The 27,134-nt window shown below is 50.0% G+C and overlaps 11 protein-coding genes across 11 annotated transcripts; 5 read left to right on the top strand and 6 right to left on the bottom strand.

Moving 5' to 3' along the window:
• Positions 1-609: 609 nt before the first annotated feature.
• On the bottom strand, positions 610-3,485 carry N7520_000857 (RING finger protein; the record flags this gene model as incomplete). The annotated part of the gene is made up of 6 exons (XM_057134792.1): positions 610-1,591; positions 1,645-2,500; positions 2,554-2,791; positions 2,844-3,217; positions 3,284-3,393; positions 3,442-3,485. The coding sequence occupies 6 exons, from the start codon at positions 3,483-3,485 to the stop codon at positions 610-612; spliced, it is 2,604 nt and encodes an 867-aa protein (XP_057000728.1).
• Positions 3,486-4,134: 649 nt separating this feature from the next.
• On the top strand, positions 4,135-4,895 carry nctA (negative cofactor 2 transcription regulator complex subunit BUR6; the record flags this gene model as incomplete). Its single annotated transcript, XM_057134791.1, has 2 exons — positions 4,135-4,555; positions 4,639-4,895. The coding sequence occupies 2 exons, from the start codon at positions 4,135-4,137 to the stop codon at positions 4,893-4,895; spliced, it is 678 nt and encodes a 225-aa protein (XP_057000727.1).
• Positions 4,896-5,486: 591 nt separating this feature from the next.
• N7520_000855 (uncharacterized protein) lies at positions 5,487-8,078 on the top strand (the record flags this gene model as incomplete). The annotated part of the gene is made up of 5 exons (XM_057134790.1): positions 5,487-5,495; positions 5,546-5,650; positions 5,706-6,388; positions 6,439-6,657; positions 6,707-8,078. The coding sequence occupies 5 exons, from the start codon at positions 5,487-5,489 to the stop codon at positions 8,076-8,078; spliced, it is 2,388 nt and encodes a 795-aa protein (XP_057000726.1).
• Positions 8,079-8,408: 330 nt separating this feature from the next.
• On the top strand, positions 8,409-10,196 carry N7520_000854 (putative MFS transporter; the record flags this gene model as incomplete). The annotated part of the gene is made up of 3 exons (XM_057134789.1): positions 8,409-8,796; positions 8,846-9,092; positions 9,146-10,196. 3 exons carry the CDS (start codon positions 8,409-8,411, stop codon positions 10,194-10,196), a joined length of 1,686 nt encoding a protein of 561 aa, XP_057000725.1.
• Positions 10,197-10,439: 243 nt separating this feature from the next.
• Positions 10,440-11,559, top strand: N7520_000853 (lysophosphatidic acid acyltransferase LOA1; the record flags this gene model as incomplete). Its single annotated transcript, XM_057134788.1, has 3 exons — positions 10,440-10,470; positions 10,538-10,775; positions 10,836-11,559. 3 exons carry the CDS (start codon positions 10,440-10,442, stop codon positions 11,557-11,559), a joined length of 993 nt encoding a protein of 330 aa, XP_057000724.1.
• Positions 11,560-11,900: 341 nt separating this feature from the next.
• N7520_000852 (lipase family protein) lies at positions 11,901-13,228 on the bottom strand (the record flags this gene model as incomplete). Its single annotated transcript, XM_057134787.1, has 3 exons — positions 11,901-12,774; positions 12,826-12,985; positions 13,036-13,228. The coding sequence occupies 3 exons, from the start codon at positions 13,226-13,228 to the stop codon at positions 11,901-11,903; spliced, it is 1,227 nt and encodes a 408-aa protein (XP_057000723.1).
• A 758-nt stretch (positions 13,229-13,986) lies between these two features.
• Positions 13,987-15,932, bottom strand: ilv3 (dihydroxy-acid dehydratase ILV3; the record flags this gene model as incomplete). The annotated part of the gene is made up of 3 exons (XM_057134786.1): positions 13,987-14,354; positions 14,408-15,801; positions 15,868-15,932. The coding sequence occupies 3 exons, from the start codon at positions 15,930-15,932 to the stop codon at positions 13,987-13,989; spliced, it is 1,827 nt and encodes a 608-aa protein (XP_057000722.1).
• Positions 15,933-19,274: 3,342 nt separating this feature from the next.
• N7520_000850 (uncharacterized protein) lies at positions 19,275-21,320 on the top strand (the record flags this gene model as incomplete). Its single annotated transcript, XM_057134785.1, has 2 exons — positions 19,275-19,724; positions 19,779-21,320. 2 exons carry the CDS (start codon positions 19,275-19,277, stop codon positions 21,318-21,320), a joined length of 1,992 nt encoding a protein of 663 aa, XP_057000721.1.
• A 571-nt stretch (positions 21,321-21,891) lies between these two features.
• N7520_000849 (putative protein kinase) lies at positions 21,892-23,910 on the bottom strand (the record flags this gene model as incomplete). The annotated part of the gene is made up of 2 exons (XM_057134784.1): positions 21,892-22,439; positions 22,497-23,910. 2 exons carry the CDS (start codon positions 23,908-23,910, stop codon positions 21,892-21,894), a joined length of 1,962 nt encoding a protein of 653 aa, XP_057000720.1.
• Positions 23,911-24,808: 898 nt separating this feature from the next.
• N7520_000848 (SDR family oxidoreductase) lies at positions 24,809-25,702 on the bottom strand (the record flags this gene model as incomplete). Its single annotated transcript, XM_057134783.1, has 1 exon — positions 24,809-25,702. One exon carries the CDS (start codon positions 25,700-25,702, stop codon positions 24,809-24,811), a length of 894 nt encoding a protein of 297 aa, XP_057000719.1.
• Positions 25,703-25,979: 277 nt separating this feature from the next.
• N7520_000847 (alpha/beta hydrolase) lies at positions 25,980-26,927 on the bottom strand (the record flags this gene model as incomplete). Its single annotated transcript, XM_057134782.1, has 1 exon — positions 25,980-26,927. One exon carries the CDS (start codon positions 26,925-26,927, stop codon positions 25,980-25,982), a length of 948 nt encoding a protein of 315 aa, XP_057000718.1.
• Between the last annotated feature and the right edge of the window lie 207 nt (positions 26,928-27,134).

The following is a 27,134-nucleotide window of genomic DNA, read 5'->3' as shown; positions in this document are numbered from 1 at the left end:
TCATCGCTTCAATGGCGTGTGCAATATATAGCTGCAGAGTAGGGCGACAGGGCAACTGGGGCAGTCCCTGCTCCATCAGATCTGATATCTTGTGCTCCGTGCGGACGCTTTTCTGGGGCTTAAATTGTTACATTTAATATTCAGTGGAATTTGTGTATAACATCATCGGCAATTCCACTGTTGATATACATATCCACCTGTGGAAGAGCCTCCCGAAACCCTAAAATCTCAACCTTGGAAATGCAGGAACTTCCTTCACATTCCAGGCTAGCCATGAGCATTGATTGGCAGTGAATTATTGAAATGTAATGAGGATTGAATAGTAGTCTCTAGAGTGAAAAGTTCCATGAGATCAAGGCCAAAGAAGCTTAAGCAACTTGTAAGCCTCACTGATATTGCTAGGATAATTTTGTTTTAGATATGGTTTAAATGTATCGACCTGAGGCGCTCCTCAGCCAGTGTCAGCCTGACATACTGGTTCCCTGACGTGGGGAATAAATGCAGATGCAAAAAGGGGAAAGAAAAACTGGAGCGATGAATGCCCGACGCCATTCCCAAGCGATAAATATTTTGACATGCAATGTGAAATGCCATACAGTCTTCCAGACTCTAGAGCTCGTCTTCGTATTTGTAATTGGTGCGGCGGCCGGCCACCGCACGTTCTTGCCGACTGTCGCGGCGGTTGCCAGATTTGGCCTGTTCGCGGCGTTGTTGCTCGCGCTGGAGGCGTTCACGGTTCCGCGCTTCGCGCTCCAGTGTATGGGGATCCTTTTCCGGTTCAGGGACGGACTCAGCTTCGCGGTCTTTGCGATCGTCGGTTTCGCGTTTCACGCGTCTGGATCGTGGGTGGGAATCGCTGGCATTTGCGGATTCGGATCGATCGCGGCGAGAACGTTTACGATCTTTTTCACGGTCTCTACCACGGTCTCGGTCACGTTCTCGGTCACGTTCTTTTTCGCGACGACGATCTCGTTCACGTTCACGGTCTGGCTGGTCTGCTCGGTCTCCCCGGTCTCGATCGCGGCGGTCGCGTCCCCGATCTTTATCATGCTCGCCACGACGGCTATCTCTAGGTCGATCTCGCTCCCGATCCTCTTCACGACGACTGGGGCGATCTCTGCTGGTACGATGAGAGTTCCCGATTCGGGTTGCGAGGTCACGGGGGTTGATCTTCCCAGAGGACTTGAAATGGCTATTCTGTTGATCCTGTGTAATGGCTGTAAGACGGTCAGGTTGACGGCTATCGCCGTTTCGGTTCGTACTGCGACTGAGGCTGCGACTACGACTCCGAGTGCGGTGGCGACGTGATCGATGCGATCGATGGCCGCTGCGCCGCTCCCGGTCACTATCACGATGGCGGGGGCGCGAAGAGCGTCTGGAAGATACACCGGATGGTGAGCGAGTTCGATGGTCTGTAAGGCGCCTCGCATCACGGTCGCGACGGCCCTCTCGTCCGTCATCAGTTGCCGGTGCGGAGGGCGATGGAGCTCGTGAAGCCTGTTTTGGGGGAGGAGATGGAGAGCGAGATGCACGTCGGGGTTGAGAAGGGGCCTGGGACAACTCGCGAATTACCGGAGGGGTGTTAGGATCGCTGTGGGAGGGGGTTAGTGAGTGAACTCCAAAATGGATTTGCAAAGGTCTTACCTATTGGTCGGGGCCGCTGTACTGCCTACTGAGGGCCGCGCTTGGTGGAAGCCGCCTCGCTGTCGCAAAACGCTGGTATTAGGCAGTCCCTGTCGCATTGCTCGCGGAGCTGCGGGAGCTCCCTCCACGCCGGGGTTTCTTGGTTCTATATGAGATTGGGACAAATGTCCACTCCAATAGCCTCCACGGCCATGGGGCATAGAGCCCCGCATATAACCACCTCGCCCATATCCAGGGCCCATAGCACCCTGATAGCCGCCCGGACCACTTGGCAGGGCCTGGTCTAGACTATCAATGGTAGGAATGCCCTGCAACTGTTGGTCATCTGCTGATGCCGGATCTGCAGACACGGCCTCGTTGTCATTTATCGCGACTGCGTTTGCAGCACCACTATTCTCAGGGTCCTGTGGAACTTCGGTATCAATGGCCACACTGGGGCCCCCTGAAGCACTCGAGCCTGGACGGTTAGGAAGACCGTGGTTAGTATGACTGTAATGCCCCTGTCCAGGGCCATATCCACCTCGACCAGGGCCGTAGAAGTGGCCTCGACCCCGGCCCCGGAACCCACCGCGACCATATCCGGGCCCGTTGTAACCAGACTGGAAGTCGTTAGGGTAAGACATATTAGGTCCGCCAAATGCTCCTCCATAAGGAGGGCCTGATCCATTCGGGAAAGCATTTGGATTGAATTTATCTTGGCCGCCTTGCCACATGTTTTGCTGAGAGTCCCAACCTAAGGATCCATACATGCCCTGCCCTTCAAAATTCATTCCGTTCATGCCCATGCCAGTCATGTTCATCCCGTAATCTCCGAACATCCCCTGATTTGCCATTGGGTCCATTCCCATGGGCATACCTAGATAGTCTGTTAGTAAAGGGGTTAAAGACATTTCAAGTTGGATGACGTACCCATTGGGTTTGAGAAGAACATAGGATTGGCCATGAATGGGTTCATGCCGTTGAAATTGCCATTTCCATTCCAGCCCATCCCCGGGAATCCACCGCCCATGTTCATCGCCGAAGGTGCGGCTTCTTGAGAGGTCTCTTGAGCCAATTCATCGGAGATAGCTCTATCGCCATCGGTTTGGGGAGCATTTGCACCGGGGTTAGACGGATCCGTGATTTGATCACCAGCCAACTCGGCGTGCTGCTTGAGCAGTTAGTGCACTGTAGATAGATGATGGCAGTACAACCCATACCTCATCTGACAACGTTTGAAACTTCAGCGTAGTGTTTCCCTTTGCAGTTTCTGTAATCACCACATCTTCAGTCTCCTGTGTTGGCTCGTCAGGCGCGGTTTCTTTCGCCGCGGGTACCTCAGGTGTGTGTGCCGGCGTGGGCTCGGTTGTGGGCTGATCGACCGGGATGTCCGTGGGGACATTTTCACTTTCCGCCGGGGTGGAAACCGCAGGTGTAGAAGCTGCTGCCGCCTGACGCTCCTTCTCGCGTTTCTTCTCTTCCGTCCGCAGATATGCCTTCAGAGTGGTGCGCAAAGCTTTATTCGGCTTGCAGAGGTCCGGAGAGACAGGGGTATGTGCGCAAACCGGACAGGTATCGACAAGAGACGATTGGCCTATTGAAATGGGATTCGTTCAGTTTGCATTTTTTTTATTTTCTTCGCCGAGGGGTGGGCACTCACAAGTCTCGCAGATTGACTGGTCGCAACAAGGTAGGCGAAAAGCATTCACCGCCAGCATGTTGCAAATAGCGCATCGCAGCTTCATAGGAATTTCATCCTGGGGTATAGTGCTGAATTTGGTAAGTGTCAAGTTTACCATTCGCCTGGAGTGAGCTTACCTGGTGATGTCCATCAGACCAGCTGGCGGGTCCACCGCAGCCATGGCTGGAAGAAAAGAAGCACAGTTATAGACGTCACCGCGATGACACCTTCTGGCTAGCGGAGGAGAAGATCAGCAGAAGAACGAGTTGCTTTGCAAGCGCGCATATGGAATTTGGTCGGTGTTCGGATAAACTATCCGCCGATGTAGATTGCCTGAATTTACGCGGCATTAAGGGTGAATGCATTGAGACCACATCTTCAATAGAGGTATATCTATTTCGATATAGTATTATGAATATATAACATCAAATCTCTCATAATATTGTCTCAGATTAGATCAAGTAATTTTAGGTCCATCACCAGTGCCTGCGATACCATGGGGTTTCATCAGGGTCTTCCCTCCGGACTCAAATATCATCATAGACAAGAGGATTTGATAGGTTATAAAGATGGAAAGAAAAAGAGAAGGAGATATATAGAGAAAGGGATATACATTCAAGGTTTCCTAGAGGTATGGCTGAAGGGGAAGAAAGATGAAAGGGAGAAAGGGAAAAAAAGGCATCGCATAGCTAAGAGATCCACTTGTGAATTTAAAAAGGCGCGACCGCCCTCGAGTCCCGTTTGTCCCGATTTTTTTCTCTTTAACCTAAACCAAGAGCTAGGGCCGACTAAACGGAATGACTTAATTCACTTGGCTATATAGCTACAGCATGACAGAGGACAACTATCGACCAAGATCTCCCGACCTTTCTTCTCCCTCGAACCCCCCACCTCACGCGCCATTGAGCCCGCTCGCCCATCGCGCTTCCTACGACGCATCGCCATTTTTTAATCAGCGCCCCAGCTCGAGTCGCGTAACCCAGCAGTACGTTCCACCTGACCAACCCGGCTTCAGCTTCGCAGACGAAATGGCCCGTCGCTCATCACGCCTACAGCCTGAGGACGCGCCCGTCCCCGAACCCACAATGCCTGCAACTATGCCTGTAGCGCCGATCCCAGATGAGACCCCACCAACGCGCCCCGGTGCGGGCATTGAAGTCAAGACCAAATTCCCCGTCGCGCGGATCAAGCGCATCATGCAAGCGGATGAAGATGTCGGAAAGGTTGCCCAGGTGACTCCGATCGCAGTGTGTAAGTGTTGCAAAGCCCCCACTACCTTTCTCTTTTCCTTCACATGGGCCCTTGTTTGAATGAAAGCTAACGCTTTGATGCAGCCAAAGCATTGGAACTCTTTATGATATCCTTGGTCACCAAGGCCGCCCAGGAAGCCAAAGACCGCAACTCGAAACGTGTTACCGCTAGCCACCTTAAGCAGGCTGTCGCCAAGGATGAGGTGCTGGATTTCCTCGCCGATATCATTGCCAAGGTCCCTGATCAACCGGCCGGCCGAAAACACGAGGATGATGGAAGTGATCAAAACGAAGGCCGCCGGAAGCGCGGTGGACGCCGTCCCAAGGAGGAGAGTGACTGAAGGACCGTTGCTGAAAAGAAAACGACTCATGATATCCTAGAATGGGATAGGTTAACTGGCGCATTTTAATGATTGGTTTGATTTTTGTGTTTTTTGGATTGGTTCACAGGGAACTGATTTCTGGGGGCGTTTGGTGGTATAGGATCGATTTAGTAGCGCACTTCCTGTGAATAGTTCAATTCTGTGCAGGCATAGCCCTGCGTGGTCAGCAGTCCTAGACTGACATGACCTGCTTCCAATTTTTGTCTGAGCTGTGGACGTAGTTGTATATTGATTTTTCTGTAGATAAAACCATATTTGTAGCTTGAGTAAGATATCTATGGCCATATCGGGATCAAAACAAAGCATGAAACTCGAACTTGTTCTGGGTATGCAGTCTTTCAGGCTCAAACTGTAGGAATATACTTGGACACCCTATAATTCATGATGAGATAGGGCCAACAATTACGGAATTCGGGAAAATACGAATGTACTACGTTATGTACTGAAAGCGCGGTGATCGCGATACACGAGTTCCCGCGGCTCCACTTCGACGTTCAACCCCGTACCTTCACCCTTCCCCTCCACTTTGTTTTATGATGCTGCCACAGAATGGACTTTGTGAGATATCTTATGTATGGCCCCGTGTGTTCGTCGCTAATTTCCCTTAGTGGTCTCGTCTCATCGGCGGCTCACGCGCGCTGTCCAAGACCTCGCGGGCAACCTCACCAACTGAACGCCTGACGGCATTCAAGCGCGCCTGCAATGCTCTTCAAGTACTTCTCCTCTCCCCATTCGCATATTACATGAACTAACCATAGATATGATAAGCAAATCTGGCGCTCAAACAATACCCCCTCCGGCGAACAGCCAATCGCCCATGCGCGTACCTACATTGAACGGCTCAACTCGATCTTGAGCGATGAATCCCGAGGACCAGCTCCTCATCCATGTGTGGCTTATGCCGCCTCTTCCCAGATATTTGTGACGGTCACGAAGCTCGCCTTGTCATACTACGATGATCAATTGCTCCGTTCGGCTACGACATTCTTCAACACCCTTATCGATGCGGAGGTGGATGGTGTGGTCGACAATCGGCTCTTTGCTCGCGCAATGGTGGATCTGGTCCGGCGAGCTGACAAGGCATCAGTTGAGATTGAAGGGAGACTGGTAGAACTGCTGTTTGGTATCTCCAACAATATTCGTCTACAACCCGCTATTCTTCCCGCATGGTTTGTGCCCCGGGCAACCCCCGTCGTTCAGGATGGCGAGTCGTCAGGACCGAGTGGGGCGGAGTTTGCGGGTGCGACGCGCAAAGACGAATTCCCACTGTTCTATTTGCTCGTTGATTACGTTCACAATGAGGGCCGCGCGGGAGATTTTGCGCGTACGGGGCTTCTATACTTGATTGAGACCGCGTCACGCTCGAAGAACTTGGAAAAATGGTTAATCGAAAGTGACCTGGCAACGCTGATGGCTACCGGACTGGGTGCATTATACAGTCAATTGGGCAGGTGAGTTATACTAAGCACCATATTACACTAATGAGACTGACGGAACGCAGTCTATGCTTCCCATCACCTGATGATGATGCCCCCCGAATTATTGCGCTTTCCGATCATGCACATGAAGTCACAGCTCTTCAACCCGCTCTGGGCGAAGCTATGGACGCTTTCATGTCATACTTGCTCTTTTGGCAGGATACAATCGACCATTGCAAGTCCGCAGAGGTCAATGACACTCTCCTGGATCATTTCCAGGTCCTATTTCTTGAACAACTCTTGTAAGAAAGCCTTGCTAATCATAAATCATCATAATGCTAACTTTTGAAGATACCCTTCTCTATTAGAATCGTCTGATGTGGCCGGCGGTTCAACTGCAGCCGTGTTGACCTACATGTGCCGCATTCTTGACTCGATAGACCAAGGTGAATTGGTGCACCGCATTCTGCATTTCTTATTGGCTTCATCGCCACCACCCGAAGAACAACTGGATATGTCTGCAAGCAGACGCAAATCTCTCAATGTGCTGGCCGCGTTAGCTTCAGAGGCAGCTCAGCCTTCCCCTTCCCTATTCAACCTCCGTGACCTCGCGCTTCTTGGACTTCAGTCCACAAACCGACAGACTGTTCTGGCCACATTACGTCTATTGAATGTAGTCCTCCAGCGTCATCATCCGTTTGCTCGAGCACTTATTCATACGGTGCCCTATCAACCGGCTCAGCAGCGATCTGTCGGTGCATTTAATGCGGAGCTTGAACAGCTTCTTGGTCTTGGGACATCCCTTATTGATGAACCGTCCTTGAACGAATCATATGATAACTACGTTGCAGATGCGACATGGGTACTTGAGTCACGCCTCTGCCTCCCTGTGTCAGTCGAGGACGCCGAGGATGATATCCCATTGCCCATGCAGCTCCAGCAAGATGATCCAATTGTACAAGGTCTGCTGAGCTGCGCTGATTCGTTTTTCACCAACAGTGTCATAGTCAACCTAGCGCTCACCGGGGTGCTTATAAGTCTGGCATCCTCTCATCTATTTTCCCTAGATGGCTGGGTGTTGGTTGACCCGGCCCAATATGATTCTCCCTCCAAGACTCCTTCCAATGACCTTGACCACATTCGTCAGGCTTACCAAGCACCCACATGGCCTGAAACGGCTGCCCCAACTCTGACTTCTGCGCTTCGACGGCTAGTAGACCAAGTCCGCCAATGGCAGCAAGATCTGCCTGACTTTGATGTCCTGATAGCTGCTCGTCGTGAACTACTTCACCGGGAGCAGGATTCTCAGATGCCGGCTTCCTCGGAGCCTGAGACCTCGGGCCTGACTACAGACCGCTCGCGCCCCTCATACCCCGGATCGCCCGAACCGTCACAGATCTCGCGGGGCCGATCACCAGATACGAAGCCTAGCGCGGCGCGAGATGAATCGTCCGTGCGTCCGATTGACTCTCGCGGGTCATCGGATTCTCGCGCTACTACGGCAGAGCTTCTTCGCCAGCGGTTGGCCATGCCATTCCCTCCCCTACCCGAAGCGGTACCAGCGGATCCCGGTGCCACGCCAGATGAAGATCATGAAACGCAGCCTCTGGTTACACTGGGTCACGTTCTTACTAACATAGTCATCCTTTATGAATTCTTGCTAGAACTTTCTGCCGTGGTGCAGGCTCGAGGAAGTCTTTTTGAAGAAGCAGGATATCCTTAGCGATGGGTTGGGTCTTGGTTATTGAACAGTGAACAGTGAATATGAATAGTGCATATATTAATTTACAAATATGGAATCCATGGATATAACCCGTGAAAGGGGAATCGATTTATGCTTTTGGATTGACGGGTGGAGCCGTTGCATAAACTAGTACAATGTATTGGTCATCCTAAGTGGGGGCGGATCTAAGGCGTGACGGAGCCGCTTGCGACGATTGGACTTTCGGCCAACTTGCACTTTCTGCCCCCAGTGTAACTACTTGTAATCTTACCATGTGCTTCACGTCTCTATAATTCTCCGTATATTTATCTTTTCTCGGAATGACCGATCATGGTTGCAAAACCTGAGTTTGACCGCGAGGACCGTGAAGATGCTCCGTTCCTCCCCGAATCCGACTCGCAATCCCCTTCCGCCCCTGGCCCTCGCGAAGCGAAACCACCTCACACGAGCAGCGATGCGCTGGCTCAGAAAATTGGTTTCCGGCTGAAGGTCACCCTTTTCGCTATGATCCTCGCTGTGGATATTGGCTTCTCCTTTATCGAAGGCCCCCAGGTCCGCATCTTCGAGTCGATTGCGTGTCGTCAATACTTCTCGGTGGCCGATCCGACTCAGATTGGGGCCAATGGCCAGGTTCCTGAAGAAATGTGCAAGGGAGCGGAGGTCCAAGCCGAGTTAGCGGCGGTGAAGGGGTATAACATGTTTTTTGATGGCTTGTTATGTATGGGCTCCATCCCCCGAATCGCTAGCAGGTTCTGACCGCGTTATAGGTGCCCTCTTGGCCATTCCATACGGTCTGCTGGCAGATCGACAGGGTCGCAAATCTACTCTTCTTCTGGGAATGCCTGGCTTTGCCCTGAATTCTATAATAGTCCTGACGGTCATGTGGTTTTCCGATATTTTTCCCCTACGCGCCGTTTGGTTCTCCTCGCTGGCCTGGTTGCTCGGTGGGGGACCGGTCGTTGCTTTTGCTATTATTTGGACTATGATGGCTGACGTGACGACGGAAGATGAAAGGTAGCTGCTTCCAGTGGATGTGCTGGATATCAAAACTAATCATACTTTTGCAGAGCAACGCTATTCTTTCAATTCGGTATCGTCTCAATGGGGGCCGATTTCCTTTCCAGCGCTTTTACTTCTTACCTGATGTCAATGAATCCATGGGTTCCCCTGTTCATCGGACATGCCATCATCTTCCTGGGGCTTTTATTGATGTTCATAATTCCCGAGACTAAACACGCCCGACCACCGAGTCGACCTGAGCCATTTCATGTCGAGCTTTCTGATTTGACCGAGGATGACCCTCATAAACGCTCTCCGAAGCCCGAATCTGGATCATATCGTGATCAAAATGGTGGGGGAAGAGATTCCAACGAGACACACGCGTCTTGGAGTTATCCATCGCAACAAAGCCCATCTCTGTGGGCTAGGATTTGCGCCAACTATCGGTTCTACGTGAAACCCTACCTATTTATCCTGAAGCGAAAGCCCGTGCTACTTCTTCTTACCGCTTTTCTGGTATATCGCCTCAGTCGGGGTTCTTCATGGTTCCTCACACAGTATATCTCGACACGATACGAATGGACCCTGGCACAGGCCAATTTGCTCGTCTCATTCCGACCCACCGTATCGATTCCGGTCTTCTTGTTCGTTCTGCCCTGGCTTAAGAAATACTACCTGAATCAACGACGCTCGTCCACAGAGAAGGATCTCTACCTTGCCCGAGGAAGCATCATCTGCCTCACCCTCGGAACCCTGGGGATCGGTTTATCGCCCACGATCGGGACCCTGATCCCTAGCATGATCATCCAAACATCGGGATCCGGTTTCGTCTTCCTCACGCGCTCGATTATCACTACCCTGGTCGAGCGGGACGAGACCGCCCGCTTATATACAGTCATTGAGATCTTGCAGTCAATGGGTAACGTTGTGGCCAGTTTGTCGATCACCACGGTCTTCCAACTTGGTCTTCGCCTAGGAGGTGTATGGGTTGGACTGGCTTGGATGATGACTAGTACGCTGTTTTGCATGGTGGCTGCCGCGATCTGGGCTTTCCGATTGCCAAAAGCCCCAAGCGATCAGGAATTTGTGGTAGGAGATTTCGAAGATACTGAATTTTGATCATTGCATATAGATCTCGGATGCACTTGGTGTTGGGGTTTTAGTCCATACAGCTATTTTGTTCAAATCTTTTCTTAACATGTATATATAGATATCTTATCTCTTATCTCTTATCTCTTATCTCTTATCTATAGATCAAACTTTATCACCGCGGCATCGATAACAGTCACGTGGCTCTCACATGTAAAGCTTCCCAAGTTTGGCAGAAGAAACGTTTCTGTCCATTCCACCCCCGCATATACAATGGAGAAATTCTCGCAGTTCCGAGATCGAGGTATTCAATCCCTTACTACTATCGTGGTTCGCAGATCACACTCATTCTAACATATAATTTTTCCAAGGCTCGGGTATTGCGCCTTTCCTGCCCATTCCATCCGAGTCACTAGGCTTACAGGCCCCTCTCCGAGTCTTCCTCTTTTGCTTTCGGCTGCCCTTGTTCCTTTTTGTAACATTGGCCTATTTTGCTATTCTTCAATGGCTTCCCATTGGGTCCTTGGGCAAGAAGGCCGCACTTTGGTGCATCTTAGGTGTCCCCAGTATCTGGTGGATTGACCTCCAAGTGGACGGAGTCAGGAAAGGGTAGGTCTCAGCTGATAAACCCTATCTCAATAACCCAGTGACTGACTATTCCATCATCAGCTCCCTCTCCAAACAACATCGGGCAAGTCTCCCACAACCGGGCTCCGTAATCGCCTCCTCTTTTACCTCTCCCATCGACGCCGTCTACCTGGCCGCTATCTTCGATCCAGTCTTCACAGCCGCCTACCCACATACCAGACAAGTCGAGCGGATCTCTCTTCTCCAGGCTGTTCTCCGCACCTTTGCCAAACCCACTACTCAACCGGACCCCGCGGCAAAATTAGTGGACGTAGCCACCCTCGTTGCGAAATACCCAAACCGACCCATCGTCATCTTCCCTGAATGCACAACAACCAACGGCCGCGGTATCCTTCCTCTAAGCCACGCCCTCCTCGGCATCCCAGCCAAAACCAAGGTTTTCCCCGTCAGCCTACGCTACACTCCCGTAGACGTGGTAACTCCGCTCCCAGGCAGCTATATCAGTTTCCTTTGGAGACTGCTCAGCAAGCCCACGCATTGCATCCGAGTCCGAATCGCCAATTGTGTTACGATCTCAGGTGTGAGCGATTCCGCATCTGCGCGGTCGACGCGGTCGAATTATACCTCGAATTATTTGGATACCCTGGATGAGGCTGAAGGTGGGGTGACAACTGCTGAAAAGGAGTTCCTTGACTCGGTTGGTGAGGCGCTGGCAAGGTTGGGCCGTGTGAAAAGGGTTGGCTTGGGGGTGAATGAGAAGCAGGAATTTATGCTGAAGTGGAGTAAGACTCGGAGGACTTGGTGATTTGTGATATAGATTCCATTGTGAAAAGTCTGGACTAGGTGTTCAATACAGTGACTTATAAGGTTGGAATGTTCTCAAATAAAGTGAGTGAGCCTTGTAAATCAATGTTGGCAATCATGTACACATTGAAAATTGTGCGCTTTGATCAAGAATGCCGGGCGGTGGCTCAGGGATCATGTACAGTATCATAATATATTATTCAATATTTCATTTATACTTGCCACTCCCAGCAATCATTCTTTGCGCCGAATCTTGAGCCAATAGATCAATGCGTCGAGCATATAAATCCATAAAATGCGTAAGTGGATCACCAAATATCACACCACGAAGACCCGCATCTGTTATTCCGTAGCCTCGACATCCTGCCGAGGTGGAAGGGGAGGAGCACCATCTGCCCGAGGCCGATGTATCTTTAGTCGATTATTGAGGTGTGTTTTATCGCGTAGAAGAACCAGTCTTCCTGCATTACAGAGTGTAGCGTGAGGAACGGACCAGTAGATAGCCGATCCAGGACGTGGCTTCGAGTTTAGCGGGCAGAGGATTGATCCTGGTGGTGACTTGGCAAAAAGATCCAGTAATGAGAGAAAGTATCCTTTTTCAGCTCGACAAACTGGATCGCCTTCATTGACGAAAGAAAAAAAAATAGACTGAGAATATTCGGGGTTCTCGGGTAGGAGGAGCGGTCGAAATGATATGGGAGGTGCGCCAAAGGTAACACAATGGATATGTTTGAAGAGGCCTCGTAGGTGGGTAAGCTCAGAGGCGACTTCCGGGGAATTAGAAAGTATATGCATGTACAGCAGGTTAGCAACCGCACCTCCTGCGGAATGACCGGTGATCAGAAGGGAGTATGACACGCGATTGGGATCGTCTTCGATGAGTGCGCGTAATCTGGCAGCTACGAGTGTAACCATCTTTCGAGCCACAGATAAGAAGCCAGCATGACAGTAGTTGGAGGGATCATCCAGAAATCCTTTGGGGGATACGGGCTCCATCTGCATGTTGACAGCCCAATCCATGAAGCTTTGCGTGCCGCGGATTGAGAAAACTATTGTGTTCATGTTGTCCACTGGTAGAGACTTGATCAACATTGCTTTGGTGCCGTGGCGCCAATCAGAGTCGACATAAGAATGGCGCCCCATCCCACGAGGCTTTTCATAAACTTGGCGGGAATACTCGGCTGCAAGTTGAAGAAGCGGGTATGTTGCAGGATAGCTAGAATGCATCAGAAGTGTTAAATTGATACATACCCACATGCCGACTTACAATCTAAGGGGAGACAAATTTGAAGGCATCCGCGAGTTTGTATATAGATAAACCTTGGAGTAATAGTCCACTGATGCTACCGGTTTGTCTTTCCCAGCTCGAGTCTCTCGACGAGTCTTCTTTCTCGGATCTGATCGAAACGAGAGAGAACACGCAGCAACTGGAAATGATGTTAGTGAAAGAATAAAATATCTTATGAAAAGGACGTACGAAGATCATCTTCCTTTCCATGGAAAGCGCCAGCATCGATTGAAGTAAGGACCTGATCCAAAAGCTGTGAAGCAGGTTCTCGTGGATTCGGCGCCCTGCCCACGCACTGCAGGACTAGATTTTCAAGGTCGATAGTCGTAGCGTGAGCTTTTTCTGTAGCAAGTGATATGATATTCGAAACCGAAATATTCATCTTTGAGTATGAAATCCATTTTGCGCGGTCCGGAAGATTTGCCTGTGAAGAGTATGTTTGTGGGGGAGTTGGGAGTGCAGGAAAATGAGCGATGGAGGCCACACCGTATCCATTATAGTATGGATCTGGTGACCCTGAATGTGCAGCTTGGCCCTGGACTGAGTATGCGCAGGCCGGTAGGTTGGATATTGAGTGGCTATTTGCATCATGTGCTGTCTCGCTAGGATACTGCCCTGTCCATTGATAAAATCGACGGCACTTCGAGGGTTCATCTGTCGACCCCATCTCGGACAAAGGTTAATATCGTCAAAGCATCATCAGGCTTGAAGAACGGCTATCATAGAAAGATAAATGTGCAAGCGATGTTATCATTGGAGCTGAACAAGGGGCCCACGGATATGCAACGACCCACGCAGGATGATGCAGGTCCCCGCTTCCATCGGTCCCATATCAAAGCCTGCGCCACCCTAAAGTGAGCAAGCGGAAGCGGCTGGTGATGGGGGTTCAAAGCATCGGGCGCACAGCCCCAATGTGGCCGACGGAACAGCAAATCAGATACATGGAGACTGCAGAACGATCTGCGAACCCCGAATCTTAGCAGCCGAAAATAAGCGAATGAAACTGGAAGTCGTATCATGAACATTTGAAGTAGATAGTAGAACAGGCCGTATTGGAATAATATTATAGCACAGGCGCCCAAACACATATATCGCTTTTTTTATTTGGGTTGACACCCGAAAATAGAAACAAAGCATCGTTTACTCTACAGCGTCAGTGATGCAGCCGTGGCTGGCATCCTGGACAACACGGGCGTACTTGCCCAGGGTACCACGCATGGTCAAACCGGTCTCGGGAAGAGTACCAGCGACCTTGCGGGCCTCCCAATCCTTTCTGCGCTCAGCGAGAGTCTCCTCCGGAACATCGAGGTCCAGCTTGAGGTTATCGGCATCAATGGTAATCACATCGCCATCCTCGACGAGACCGATGGGGCCACCGACAGCAGCCTCGGGAACAATGTGTCCAATCAGGAAACCGTGAGAACCACCAGAGAAGCGACCGTCAGTGATCAAGGCACAAGAGGAACCAAGACCGTAACCCATCAGAGCAGAAGAGGGCTTGAGCATTTCTATATAAATATGTTAGTGGACGATCAACGACAAGTCAGAATTGGCCACATACCAGGCATGCCAGGGCCACCCTTGGGACCGCAGTAGCGAATAACAACAACTGTCTTCTCGTCCTTCTTGATCTCACTGCGTTCCAGCGCAGCAATGAAGGAGTCCTCATCATCGAACACGCGAGCCTTACCAGTGAAGCAAGTACCCTCCTTACCAGTGATCTTACCAACACTGCCTCCAGGAGCCAAAGAACCACGCAGAATCTGAATGTGGCCAGTGCTCTTGATAGGGTTGGAGAAGGGACGGATGATCTTCTGGTTGGGAGCGAGGTCGGGGACGTTCTCCAAGTTCTTGGCGAGGGTCTCACCAGTGACAGTCATGCCGGAGCCGTCAATAAGACCCTCCTTAAGCAGCAACTTCAGCAGACCAGGAGTACCACCGATCTCATGGACATCGGCCATGACGTACTTGCCAGAGGGCTTCAGATCAGCCAAGAAGGGAATGCGGTCCGAGACAGCCTGGAAGTCGTCGATGGTCAGCTTGACGCCGACGGAGTCAGCGATGGCGATCAGGTGCAGCACAGCGTTAGTGGATCCACCGGTAATGTTAACAACGACCATGGCGTTCTCGAAAGCCTGGCGGGTCATAATATCACGTGGGCGGATGTCCTCCTTCAGCAGCCGCTTGATGGCACCACCGGCAGCCAGACACTCGAGGTACTTGGCCTGGGAGTTGGCGGGGTTGGAAGAAGAACCGGGCAGGGTCATACCCATGGTCTCAATAGCAGTGGCCATGGTGTTGGCGGTGTACATACCACCACAGGCACCCTCACCGGGACAAGCGTGACGGATGACGTCGAAACGCTGGGGCTCAGTAATCTCCTTGGCAATGAATTGACCGTAGGCCTGGAAGGCAGAGACGATATCAATGTCCTCACCACCCTGGGTAACAGCACAACCGGGCTTGATAGAACCACCGTAGACCATCAGACTGGGGCGATTGATACGGCCCATAGCCATCATGACACCGGGCATGTTCTTGTCACAACCAGGAATACTGATGTTGGCATCGTACCATTGTCCACCCATCACGGTCTCGATCGAATCGGCGATCAGATCACGACTCTGCAGGGAGTAGCGCATACCCGAAGTACCCATACTGATGGCGTCACTGACACCGACAGTGTTGAACTGGAATCCGATCAGGTTCTGGTCCTGCACACCCTCGCGAACCTTGTTATTCAGGTCAAGCAAGTGCATGTTGCAAGGGTTACCATTGAACCAGACAGACGAGATTCCGACCTGGGCCTTGTTCATGTCCTCCTCGTTGAGGCCCACAGCGTACAGCATGGCCTGGGAAGCTCCCTGGGACTTGGGCTGGGTGATGTGTTGGGAGGTCTTGTTAAGACCGACATCAGCCTTCTGGAAGCGGGGGAGGGTGGTCGATAGAGCGCGACTATTAAGTAGGAGATCAGCATTTAGCAAACAATAACAGCAATTGATGGGATAGCACCGCACTCACACTGGCGCAGCCGATCGCAGGCTGCGGAGAGCCGCGGGCACACGTGCCCTAGTTTGAGCAAGCATTATGTTATCAGAAAGCACCGAGGAACCACAGTGGACAATCTGAAGGAAAGGGAAGATGGCGGGGGAGGAAAGGTTGGGGTTGCAAGAAATAGGAAAAGGCGGAAGCTTTGGAAATCGGAGTTGATGTTTCGCTCCCCGGGTTTCCACCTCAGCAATTGACCAATCTACGAGCCGTAAATGTAATCGACGGCACAGCTAAATCCAGAACCTTTCAAATGAGTCAATTTTATATTATTGCATGAAGTATTCATAACTGAATATTCTCTGTCTTCACACGTTTTTCTCTAATCCGAAGTCCCCGTGTACCCCGAGTTACCTGTTTAGGATACATTGATGCCTTGATGCCTTATTTTATACATCGACGAATGCAGAATGCACAACATCATATGCATTCGTGGATCTTCATATTCCAGGCTGGGTAAATATTAAGGCACAGTCTTATCTACCTCTCTGTTACTTGGGTACACCGCATACTTTTTGGTCACTGTTTGTTCCCCCTCTTTCTCTTTCTCTTCTCCTCTCTATTCTTTCTATTCCGCTATTTACGAAGTTGGAGAGCCCTATGACTATTTGACTAATCCGGTGGAAAAGAAGAAATAATACTGAGTGGGAGACCGAGTGGGAGACTGAGTGGGAGACCGAGTAGGAGACTGAATGGGAGACTGGGTGGGAGACTGAGTAGGAGACTGAGTATAGCACCTACTAGGTGAGCGCCGCGCGAAAAGCGCGGTGGAAAGCCTCTAGTATTGATACACTTGGCGTAGTAAATTATAAACGAGTTCATCTTATTTTGCCCCCAAATCGGAGTTTTCACAAAAAAACTCTATGTGCGAAAGCCTACCCCGCACACATGCACACATGTGCATGAGACCGCTTCTCATTAGACCCCAATTACTACATAAGATTGACTCCCTTCATATCTGAATTCAGCCACATTCATACAAAAATCCCCAGGATAAGGTTTCAAAGTCCAAAGATGTCCGAAGGGGAAGGTAAGGAAGGAGAGAGTGCTTCGTATCAGGCACGAGTCGATGAAGAGCATAGCCAAGATGAATATGCCCAGCCAGAAGTCCAGCCAGAAGGTATAAAAAGCGATGACACCCAGGGCGAAGAGAATCAAGAGAGCAGCAATGTGGTGGAAGTGATAGAAGAGGGAAGCAGCTGGCATAGTCGGGAAGAAGAACCCCGAAGCCGAAGCCCAAGGTACAAAGTCTTGAAAGAGAATCTCCACTTGGAAACATTAACTCTGATCACCAAACTTCAGTGCAATGTGGACCAAAGTAACCGAATCTTCCCTCAAAACCTCAGTCATTGCCATTTTACTCACACTTTTCAGATGCATTCCAGGCATATACTACCCGAAACGTTAGATCACTACGAACTCCCCTGGGAATGGGATAATGTTAGCCCAATCTTTCACTGTGGCCTTGAAGAAATGCTAAGCACAATTTTTGACATACAGAAAGACCCTGAATACATTCTCATCAAACATTGGGTCACAGAAAGGCTTCGAGGAATTCTTTTTGAGCACACTCGACGAATTCGAGAGGGAAAGCACCCGGAAAGACGAGTGGAGGTGTATGGTGTTGATACCCCATATGAAACCAATGAGCCACTTGATGATCAAGACATAATCATCTCTTCTCACAGGCCACCCTCGAGAATATACAGAACAGCATCAACAGGAGGAGTGAGAGCTCGAACCAAAACTTCTAGTCTGCCTGATTCGCTCAGCTTTGATGTGAATCTGAAAAACCCCAACGTTCAACTCTCAGTGCACGAGTATACATTGGATAAAGCGCATCGCGAATATGCAAGTCAACGGATAGATGTTGCTAGTTCTCGGATGCCGGGGTATGGGAAGGTGGCTCTGTGTCGGTCAGAGCAGACTGACCATGAACCTCAGTTCTCATGGATGTAAGTTTAACTTCTTAATTCATATGACGATGAGCTTAACTTTTTCTTAGTCATATGAACAACGAGATGAGAAACTTTAGTGACTTTATGGTATAATTCACGAGAGCATCTGGATGAATTCTACTAATAACATATTGTGATAGCGGTTTGCATCAAATGTGCCAAATCTGGCAGCAGAGGACCGGGCTCTGGTATTGACTCTTCTAAAGAAAGCACAATTAAAGATGGAAGGATCAAATCAACCCTGCGATGTGATGCGCTGTATTGGCCTGACCTCAAAGATCCAGGATGAAATCACCAATGAGAAATGTGCCATTCTTGTCCGTTTCCCCTACTATTCTATCCAAAAGATGGAAACTGCAACCCAGTATCGATACAATGCAGGCGAAAAGCCGCGCAGTCTACTGCAGTATCATTAAAATTTCGAGTCAACGAGAAAACGTGATCTGGAACAAATCGTTCGAAAATCTGGACTGTTCCCACCGGACCATATCCTTCATGTCCCTCAAATGTGGGCAGTAATCGTGAATTTCAGTCTGTTCATTTTCCAAACTGATTGCTCACTCATGATGGAAGCTGATGAAAATAGGATTTATCATTACCAGTGCCCCGATACCGCTGATAGAGCAAGGGACCTCCTCTTTGGAGATCGTCGATCCGCCGGTATCGAATTTATCTTCTCCCTCAGTCATTTGTGTCGTTGATCCACGACAGCGCGTGTTCTTCTTCCCGATAGACAATTGCAAAACTTTCCTTGTAGGTCTCATATAACTACTTCCGTGTTCCTCGTGGACTAAAATTGTCAGGCAATGAGACACAACGTCACTGAATACTGCCTACCGGAAATTTTTCAAGCACGCCACTACGGCTTTGAGCTACTAACTTCCAATATGAAAATCATAGAAGCCGAAGACTGGGTCCAGTTGACAACCACTCATACCTCAGCCATTCTGCGCATTCACGTACAGATTTTGTCACCCGATCCCCCAAAGAGACAATATGGCGAAGCATATGGTATAATCCCGTAAAGAACGTTTTTTGAATGAAGGAGCTAACCCGTTGAAAGACAACGAGTCTGAAGGATCAGATGCAAATTCGAGTTACCATAGAGAATCGGCGAATCGGCGCCGAGCCTACACACCGAAGTACCCGCTCTCTTCCTCTGGTGTCGTGGTTAATCAAAGGAGCATATTGCAGAGACAAAACGATACCAAGTCAGCGGTTTCGAATATCTACATCCCAACAGAAAGAACGGTCTCATTTGCAAACGAGCCTGGGAACCGTCGGAACGGAAAACGTCACGAGGAACGAAATTCTGGAGAGAAACCTCGTCCGATTAAAAGAGCTGTGACTTTCGACTCGCTCTTTGGGGGGTCACTGGTGTCTTACAATCAACCAGCTGTTGATAAGAAGCCGATGATCAACATGCGGTTTCCGCCAGTTTTTACTTGGCCAGTCGGTAAGCGACCATCTGAGCAAAGTGAAGACTCAGACGACCAGATGGACACCTTGAGTGCACCAGAGTCCGATAAAGAAACGCAATCTTTGGATGAGGACACGATCAAGCACGTCTGCTCTCACATTGATGGAGCGCTTCAAGAGTCTGATAGGGATAGGAGAAGGAGAATCTACGAAGAAGCATCGGCAATGTCATTCTTCGAAGTGGACAAGGCAATCTCTCAACGATGGGCCATCTCCTTCTCGACCATAATATCTGCCGGACAAGATAAAGAGACCAACGAGTTACCACCATGGGAAAAGACCTTGAAAGAAGTAGTCAGCGGCCTTTGTCGGCTTTTCAACTTTTTCATCCCCTTGGGATACCCGTGTGTGATAGCGGACAAGTTTTGGGGAGCAATCAATGATCTCGTCACCGTATGTGAGCGTCCGTTATACTGAATTTCCGAATACTGATCTCTGGGATTATAGATCATCCCACAAATATGTGACACATTCGGAATGCTCGAATTGACCGAACGAACTCGCCATCCGAACATGCCGGCGTTGTTTTATATAGTCGATATTACCAGCGAGGAGCATGCTGACCTTCGAGATATGGCGGATGTGGATGTACTTATTAAAGACATTACACTCTGCAATAAATGCGAGAAGTCTCGAGCGTACTCAACACAATCAGACGCGTGGGGTCATCTGTTCAAGTATCACTTCAAAGCCTCTTCGAAGCAACGAGAAGTCATCATCTCACGTTCCCAATGGGTAATGGATCATGGAGAATATCTCACGTTCACGTGCCGAAATGATGTGCAGAGACTCCTCAACGAGCTTGAGGATTATATCACAAGCTTAGAGAGAATGGCCTCTCAAATCCAACATGGGGTTTCGGAGAATGGAAAGTTTGACCGCGACACTTATAAGATCCCGTCAAGTCTTGTTGACGCCTTTCAAAATTTTGTGATAATGGTTGTGACTGGAGCAAACGCGGTCAAGTCCTCGTATCAACTTCGAGAAGTGTATACAGATGTCAACTCCCTTCCAACAGTCATCAATTTTCTTGATTCAGATAAGATCACAAACCTTGCCACTGAGGCTGAAGAGGCTATGGGAAATGCCATGAAAGATATCGTACTCATGACCTTCACAAATGAGGAATCTGGCGTCGTGACCTATCAAGCTGTGAGCCCCAGCCTGGTGATCACTCTCCTACTGGGGGACATCCGGTACAGCAACCATGGCAATCTCCACTTGATCGGCATTTACGAGAAATATATACAGTTTCTGCAATTCAAAGCCGGCGACTATCCCAGTCGCCGTTTGATGCAGGAAATATACACCTTCCGCGAGGAACTTCTGATGGTCGAAAAAGTCGCCGAGGAGCAACGCCAGATTCTCAATGATTACCGGAGCGTCCTCCGACCATCAACATTCCGGATCACCACCGAGTCTCGAATCTCTTCATTCGAATTGGAGAATAGACGCTTGAGCAAGCTCCTCGATCGTATTGATGAGGACTGCGAATTGATCCAAACTCTTCTTAATAGGCTTGAATCAATAGCCACTCAAACGCGGAACGGGGTAGAGGTGCGGCAGGAAGATCAAGGAAAGGCGATTCTGGTCTTTACCATCGTGACGGTAATTTTTATGCCACTGTCATTTGTAACGAGCTACTTGGGCATGAACACGAATGATATACGCAACATGGAAAACTCCCAGAAGCTGTTTTGGATAGTGTCTATTCCTCTCACGGTTTTCATTATCGCTGCCATTCTGCTTGTTGCGTTTCAGGTAGATCGACTTCGGGAAGCTCTTGAGATATTGTTTTCGCGTGATTATGTACAACCACTCACAAAGTCGGCCAATTCCCTTTCTGGAGAGGAAGAGAGGCGCGAGGATCAGAAAGGAAACGAATTCTTTCATTCCTTACCGAGTGTGGGCTCTTCATCGAAGCAATGGTTTCGGAGAAGGAGAGGTGGGAAGTGGATGGCCACATCGACAGACTCATCGTTCGCTTGATCCCTGCGTGAGAATTTGCATCAAATTCTGGGAAGTTTGACAGCCTGCTGCAGGATCCCAATGGTAGAACGACTACGTGACGCATGCGTGGCCTAGAAGCAGAGGGCAAGGAATAATATGGCCTTCCAAGACGTATGAAGGAATTAAAAGAGTACTGAGGAGAAGTTGACATGGAAGTCGACGGACTGGATCACCTGACCTCCATATTACAGCTCATTCTACCATAGAGGGACTGAAGGGACTCGTATCAAACAGTTCTTGTTTAGTGTACCTGTTGGAATTTGCCTCCAATAGCAGTATATAAATGGGTATAACAACTCGTCTAGCCATGAAGATAAGAGAAGAATGATGAAGGCGAAAGAAATCCCATATCCCGAATATCAGCGAAGGTAGTGCGTATCACGACAGAAAAGAAGAAAATAAGTTAGCCAGAGAAAAGAAGGGTTAGGGTGTATATATGGGGTGAAAGAAGAGAAAGAAGAAGAATAGAAAGAAGAAGAATAGAAAGAAGAAGAATAAAAGAACAGTGAGAATGGAAAAGGTGCGCGGGAAGAATGCATGCGAGCCGGCTCTACGGCACTTCTTTGTCACCTCGTTTCAATCCATCCGGGACATCGATGGCATCCTGGACCCATGGCATGGCGGCGATTTCGTCAAGCCCTTTACGGCGAGTGTTGCGCTTTAGAAGACCTTCCACGCAATCACGGGCACCTTCCAAGTCACGACCCTTTTCAGGGTCCCATTCCTCGTCCGCGTCTGCATACCGATACCAACTCCATTCGCATCTTGCGATACGGTGAGGGGTTCGAGCGCGGAGTTTGGCAGGATCGCCACGAGTACCCGGAAGAACATCAAATGGCAGGCGGTTTTCCATTATGGCGTACAATAGTACACCCAGAGCCCAGGCATCAGTAGCACGACCATCATAAGGCTGACCCATGAGGATCTCGGGGGCGGCATAGTCCTCGCTACCACAGCGAGTCTGAAGGAGTGGACTCTCGGGAGGCTCTGGAATACGTCGTGACAGCCCTAGATCGCTCAGTGTAATAACTGCGCGGTCGTAGGTACGCCAGTCTTTGACGTCCTCCATAGCATGAATGGGCATGGTTAGTAGGACATCTGCCGGGTATTGTTAGCGAGGGATCATTGAATCTAGGCCGCCTAAAATACACGTACTTTCTAATTTAATGTCCCGATGCACAATGTAATTGGCGTGTAAATAGCGAACCGCGCTGACCAGTTCTGCAAATATGCGCCGGATGAGGCTAGGCGAGGAGCATCGACTCCCCGAAGTCGCATATTCAAACAAATCACCGCCGGGACAATAGTCCAAAACCAGGAGTGCTCGTTTGTCGTCGCTGCCAAATGCCTTCAGCTGAACCAAGGATGGATGGTTCACCGATTTGAGAATGTCCACCTCCCGCTTCAGCGAGATCTCCAACCGTTCCTGGTCAGCACCACCAGCGGGTCCATGCTCGATGACCTTGACCGCTACCAACTTCTGAGTAGAAACTGGGGGTCCCATATCCGCTGTTCCATCGAAAGAAGGGGACAAGGGTGTCTGAACTGGTTGTTCGACACGCGCTGCGAGACTCACTTGACTAAATGTACCTTGACCAAGAACTCGCAGTTTCCGGTATATGCGTGCCTGCTGGGTACGGATCGACCGAACAGAGTAGAGTTCATCCGAATTCGAAAGAAGAAGCGGGCGCGAAATGACAGGCTCCGTGTCACTGTCCCCATACCCACTCCCACTACTGCGGGGAGGGCTCGGAGGACGGACTGAGGGCAACGCGATACCCCGATGAACCGCCAAGTATTGTTCGCGATGCAAGCCCGTTGACTTTGAGTCTGTGCTGGACGATGGCGCGATATTCGGGCCGCTTCCTGAGACGGCAATAGGGCGAGGTATGGAGATGCGACCGGGGGGCGCATAGTCACTAAGACTGCGATTGCGGACGTGTTTCGAAGGTGGTTCATAACGGATTCGACTGGCGATTGGAGATTCCTCGCCCAGATCGTTTAACCCGGTGTATGATTTCCCATGCGACCGCGAGGGAGGAAGGGCCAGCATTTGTGATGAGTCGCTCAATCGAAGACTAGATCCACTTCGCGAGGCTCCCGAGGACGTGCGAGATAGCGATGGTTCACCTCGGCGCCAAGGTGACGCCCCGCCGATAGGAGAGGGTAGTGGGGTAATGTCACCCATTGCATAGAGCTGAGGTGAAGAAATGAATGACCCGGGAGACAATGATCCTGCGCAAGAGATGGGGGCGCGCAGGGCGCGCAGGCTTGGGGTGCGCTGCGGGAAGCTGCCGGATGATACGCTTAGCGCGGCTAGAGAATCGGAATCGCGATGCGAGCTGACGGGCCGAGAGCTGGAAAAATCGGTGCGAATCTGCAGAGAGGGCAGGGGCGACAGAGGCATCAAAGAAGGCGCAGGATCTGCTCGCCAGGGATCATGTTCAACCTCCACACTTGGCTGGGTTGGCGTACCGTCGTCATCGTTAATTGCGGCGAGAGCATGACCATCCTGGAATTTCAAAGCCAATCCAGACCTCTCGGTCGGACCGGAGTCGGAGATCACCATTGATCTTCAAGATGGAAAGTCGCAAACGGCAACCCGCAATGGAGACTTCCAATTGCGGCCTCGAGATAAAAAAAAGAGATTGTAAAAGCGCGCGTCTCAGCCTCCAAACCCGAAAAGGCGTTAGCGTGTGGGTAGAAGACCCGTTGAGTCAACGGTCTAACGGTCTTCTCCCGAGGTGAATGAACACGACACACAACAGATATCAAATAGTTTGAGAAGTTGGAAAGAAACAGGAAAGGAAAACGAAAGGGCGAAATCAATGACGATCACGAAAAAAATCGGGGGGCGAGCAAGTCAGCTGACGATAATAATGAGAAACCCCCGCATTCGGAATCACCAGATTGGTACTCCGTAGGTAAACCTCCAACTCTATATTTAGCATATCAATATGCTTATAGATAAGTCGGTTAGGAAGAGAAAGAAGAATTCCGATTGATTGGCATTCAGATAAGTCATGCATATGGTGGCTGACTATCTATATCGTGAATCACAATACCAAAACAAAGTTGATACTAGCCAAAATACCTTCATCTCAACAAAGTTCCAATTCATTTAGCAGCGTGTCTTAATTTCCAGAATTTCCTCAGTAACCGTAACTTTCCTGCACGATGCTGGGGGTGAAAGAGGTTGGGGAAAGAAGCAAACAAGGAAATTTCGTGGTTTCCTCGGCTCCACTGAGGGGGCCAAGTGCCCTGTGCGGGAACGGCAGGCTTAAATCTTGAATATGGGGTTTGGACTTTTGTCATTCTTGGACATCTGGAGAATAATCTCTCGTTCAGGATAAATATATTGCAAGAAAAATACAAGTCAAGGTCTGTTGGAAAACAGAGAATATCCGGTTTACTCGGCATGATGCATGACTTTATGCATGATGATGCAGCTCGCATCGCATCGGCATCTAGAACCGATTCTCTGGAAGAATCAATCGGCTTGCAACCTCCCAATATGCCCCTTCAACCTCACTAATATTGGTCCCTTGCACCCAATAGCCCTTGCCGTTGGGGCTCTCAGCCGCGACCGCTGTCAGAACCGCCCACGCAACATCCTCTGGAGAGCTCTTGAGAGTATTTGGGTGCGTTGTTGCCTCAAGACCCTCCACCATGGACGTCAATGTCAACCAGGGTGCGATCCAAGAAATTGTGATGCCTGCTTTGACGACATCCTCGATCTGCGCTGTGCTGCGGACCAATCCCAACACAGCGTGTTTGCTAGCCGCATAGAGCGGCTGCGAAGGGATGGGCACATAAGAGCCAGCCGATCCGACTACCGCAATGTGACCTCCTCCATTTTGTTTCATGTGATGAATGCCTAGTTTGAGCCCAAAAATAACAGAGTTGACGTTGATATCGAATAGCTGGGTAGGTGGGCATTGCAGCGCGGATCCATCCTTGCTATGTTCGTCCGCCAGGTAGTTATAGCGGACCTGGCCATTCATCTTCGCATGCTGTATCGAGTCCGATGTTTGTAAGAGAGAAATCTCAGGGTTGACAGCGGCATTGCAGACAAGAAGGTCAACAGGGCCGATGGTGGTCTTGACATGGTCGAACAGAGCGATTTGCTGATCCCAGTTGCTCACGTCGCATACATGGTATGTTGATCGGTGACCGATATTTGAACACGCCTGTTTGAGATCGTTCTCGCGTAGGTCCACCAGAACTACTCGTGCTCCGCTCTGAGCAAGTAGAGAGGCAGTTGAAAACCCGATGCCTCGTGCGGCTCCGGTGACGATAGCAATGCGGCCGCCCATCATGCTTTGAACGGTCGTCGAATCTGGTCGTGGAATAGATGTCATTTTGGCAGGTTCAAGGGGGAAAATAAGTGGATGAATCGGCGGAAAGAGCTGGGAAAGCCCTCTTTATAAACATTTCGGGGCCCACACGGACTCGGCATCTCTGTCTCCCGTTCCTTAAGGTGGATTCCAGTGTTCTTCTAACCGAATGCGAGGGCACAAATAACGGGTCATATGAGTCAATTCCGAATTTACATTATGCTAGTGCATGTAGTATGCTAAGCCTAGAAACAAGAAACCGGTGAGAACAAATTCTCCGTTCCAAATTGATGTGCTACAATCAAAAATTCCTCATAGCCATTTCGCGGTTAGAGATAGCCTGCTTCGTGAGACTAATAGAGGGAGCCATCGCCTCAAACCCATGTGGAAGACCAGGATAAAGATGGCATTCCGTGGGAATATTGGCGGCTACAAATCGGCGTGCATAATCTAGTCCTTCGTGCACAAACATGTCCAATTGACCGCAGTCCAGATACAGTGAGGGAAGGCCCTCCACGCTTTGCACACGAGCGGGTGCAGCATAAGAATCAATTTTCTCGGTTCCTGCGTCAGGCCCGATATATGCAGTCCACCCAGTCTCATTATCTGCCTCGTCCCAAAATGCCAACTGACCGGCATGGTTGGTCTTGGTCCGATCGTCGATCATGGGATAGATGAGGATTTGTTTTGCAATGGTTGGTGACAAGGCTTTGTCTCGAGCCATCAAGGTCAATGCAGCGGCTAATCCCCCACCAGCACTCTCTCCCATGACAGCGATGCGGGCAGGATCAATTGATAATCGACTTGCGTTCACATGCAGCCACTTGAGTACCGCCCAGCAATCATTCAGGGGTGTCGGGTATGGATGTTCGGGGGCCAGACGATAGTCGACTGTCAAGATCTGTACTCCAGTACTCGACACAGACTTGATATGTGGTACGGAACACTGCTCTGCGCTCAGAGAGATATAACCGCCACCATGAATGTGAAGAATAGCGGGCTCGCCGCCTGGTTGGGCCTCACGTCGTTGGCGGAAGTGATGAACAGCTACCTGGTACCCATCTTCTGAGCCAATGTGGTAAAGAAGTCTTTCCATTTTGTCTGAAATCGGTGGTGGCGGTTGAATCATGGATGCGGTCATGGCGCGTCTTGTAGTAACATCATGAAGGGCGGGCTTCTGGAACTGAGCCAGTTGTTGTAACATAGGGCCAGCTTCGGTGAGGAACTCATGGTCATAATGTAAACACATCATGGAAAAGCAAATAGTAACAAGAATTGCCTATTTCGTCAAATTATAACACTCAACTTCCTCGATCGCCCTATCCCTCTCATCCTTTTATCTTTCCACCTCTTCTAGCTACCCCTCTCATTTCCCTCCGATTCGCCCCCTGTTATTCTCAGTTGTATTCTCCTTGCTCCACCGCAAGAATTCTATCCGTTCTCCGTCTGATTTCCC

This window comes from Penicillium odoratum (genome assembly GCF_028828045.1).
Source record: "Penicillium odoratum strain IBT 22623 chromosome Unknown utg000001l_segment0_segment0, whole genome shotgun sequence".
In the NCBI taxonomy this organism is placed as follows: Eukaryota; Fungi; Ascomycota; class Eurotiomycetes; order Eurotiales; family Aspergillaceae; genus Penicillium; species Penicillium odoratum.
The sequence above is the reverse complement of the archived record's forward strand: the minus strand, read 5'-3'. Positions and strand labels throughout refer to the sequence as shown.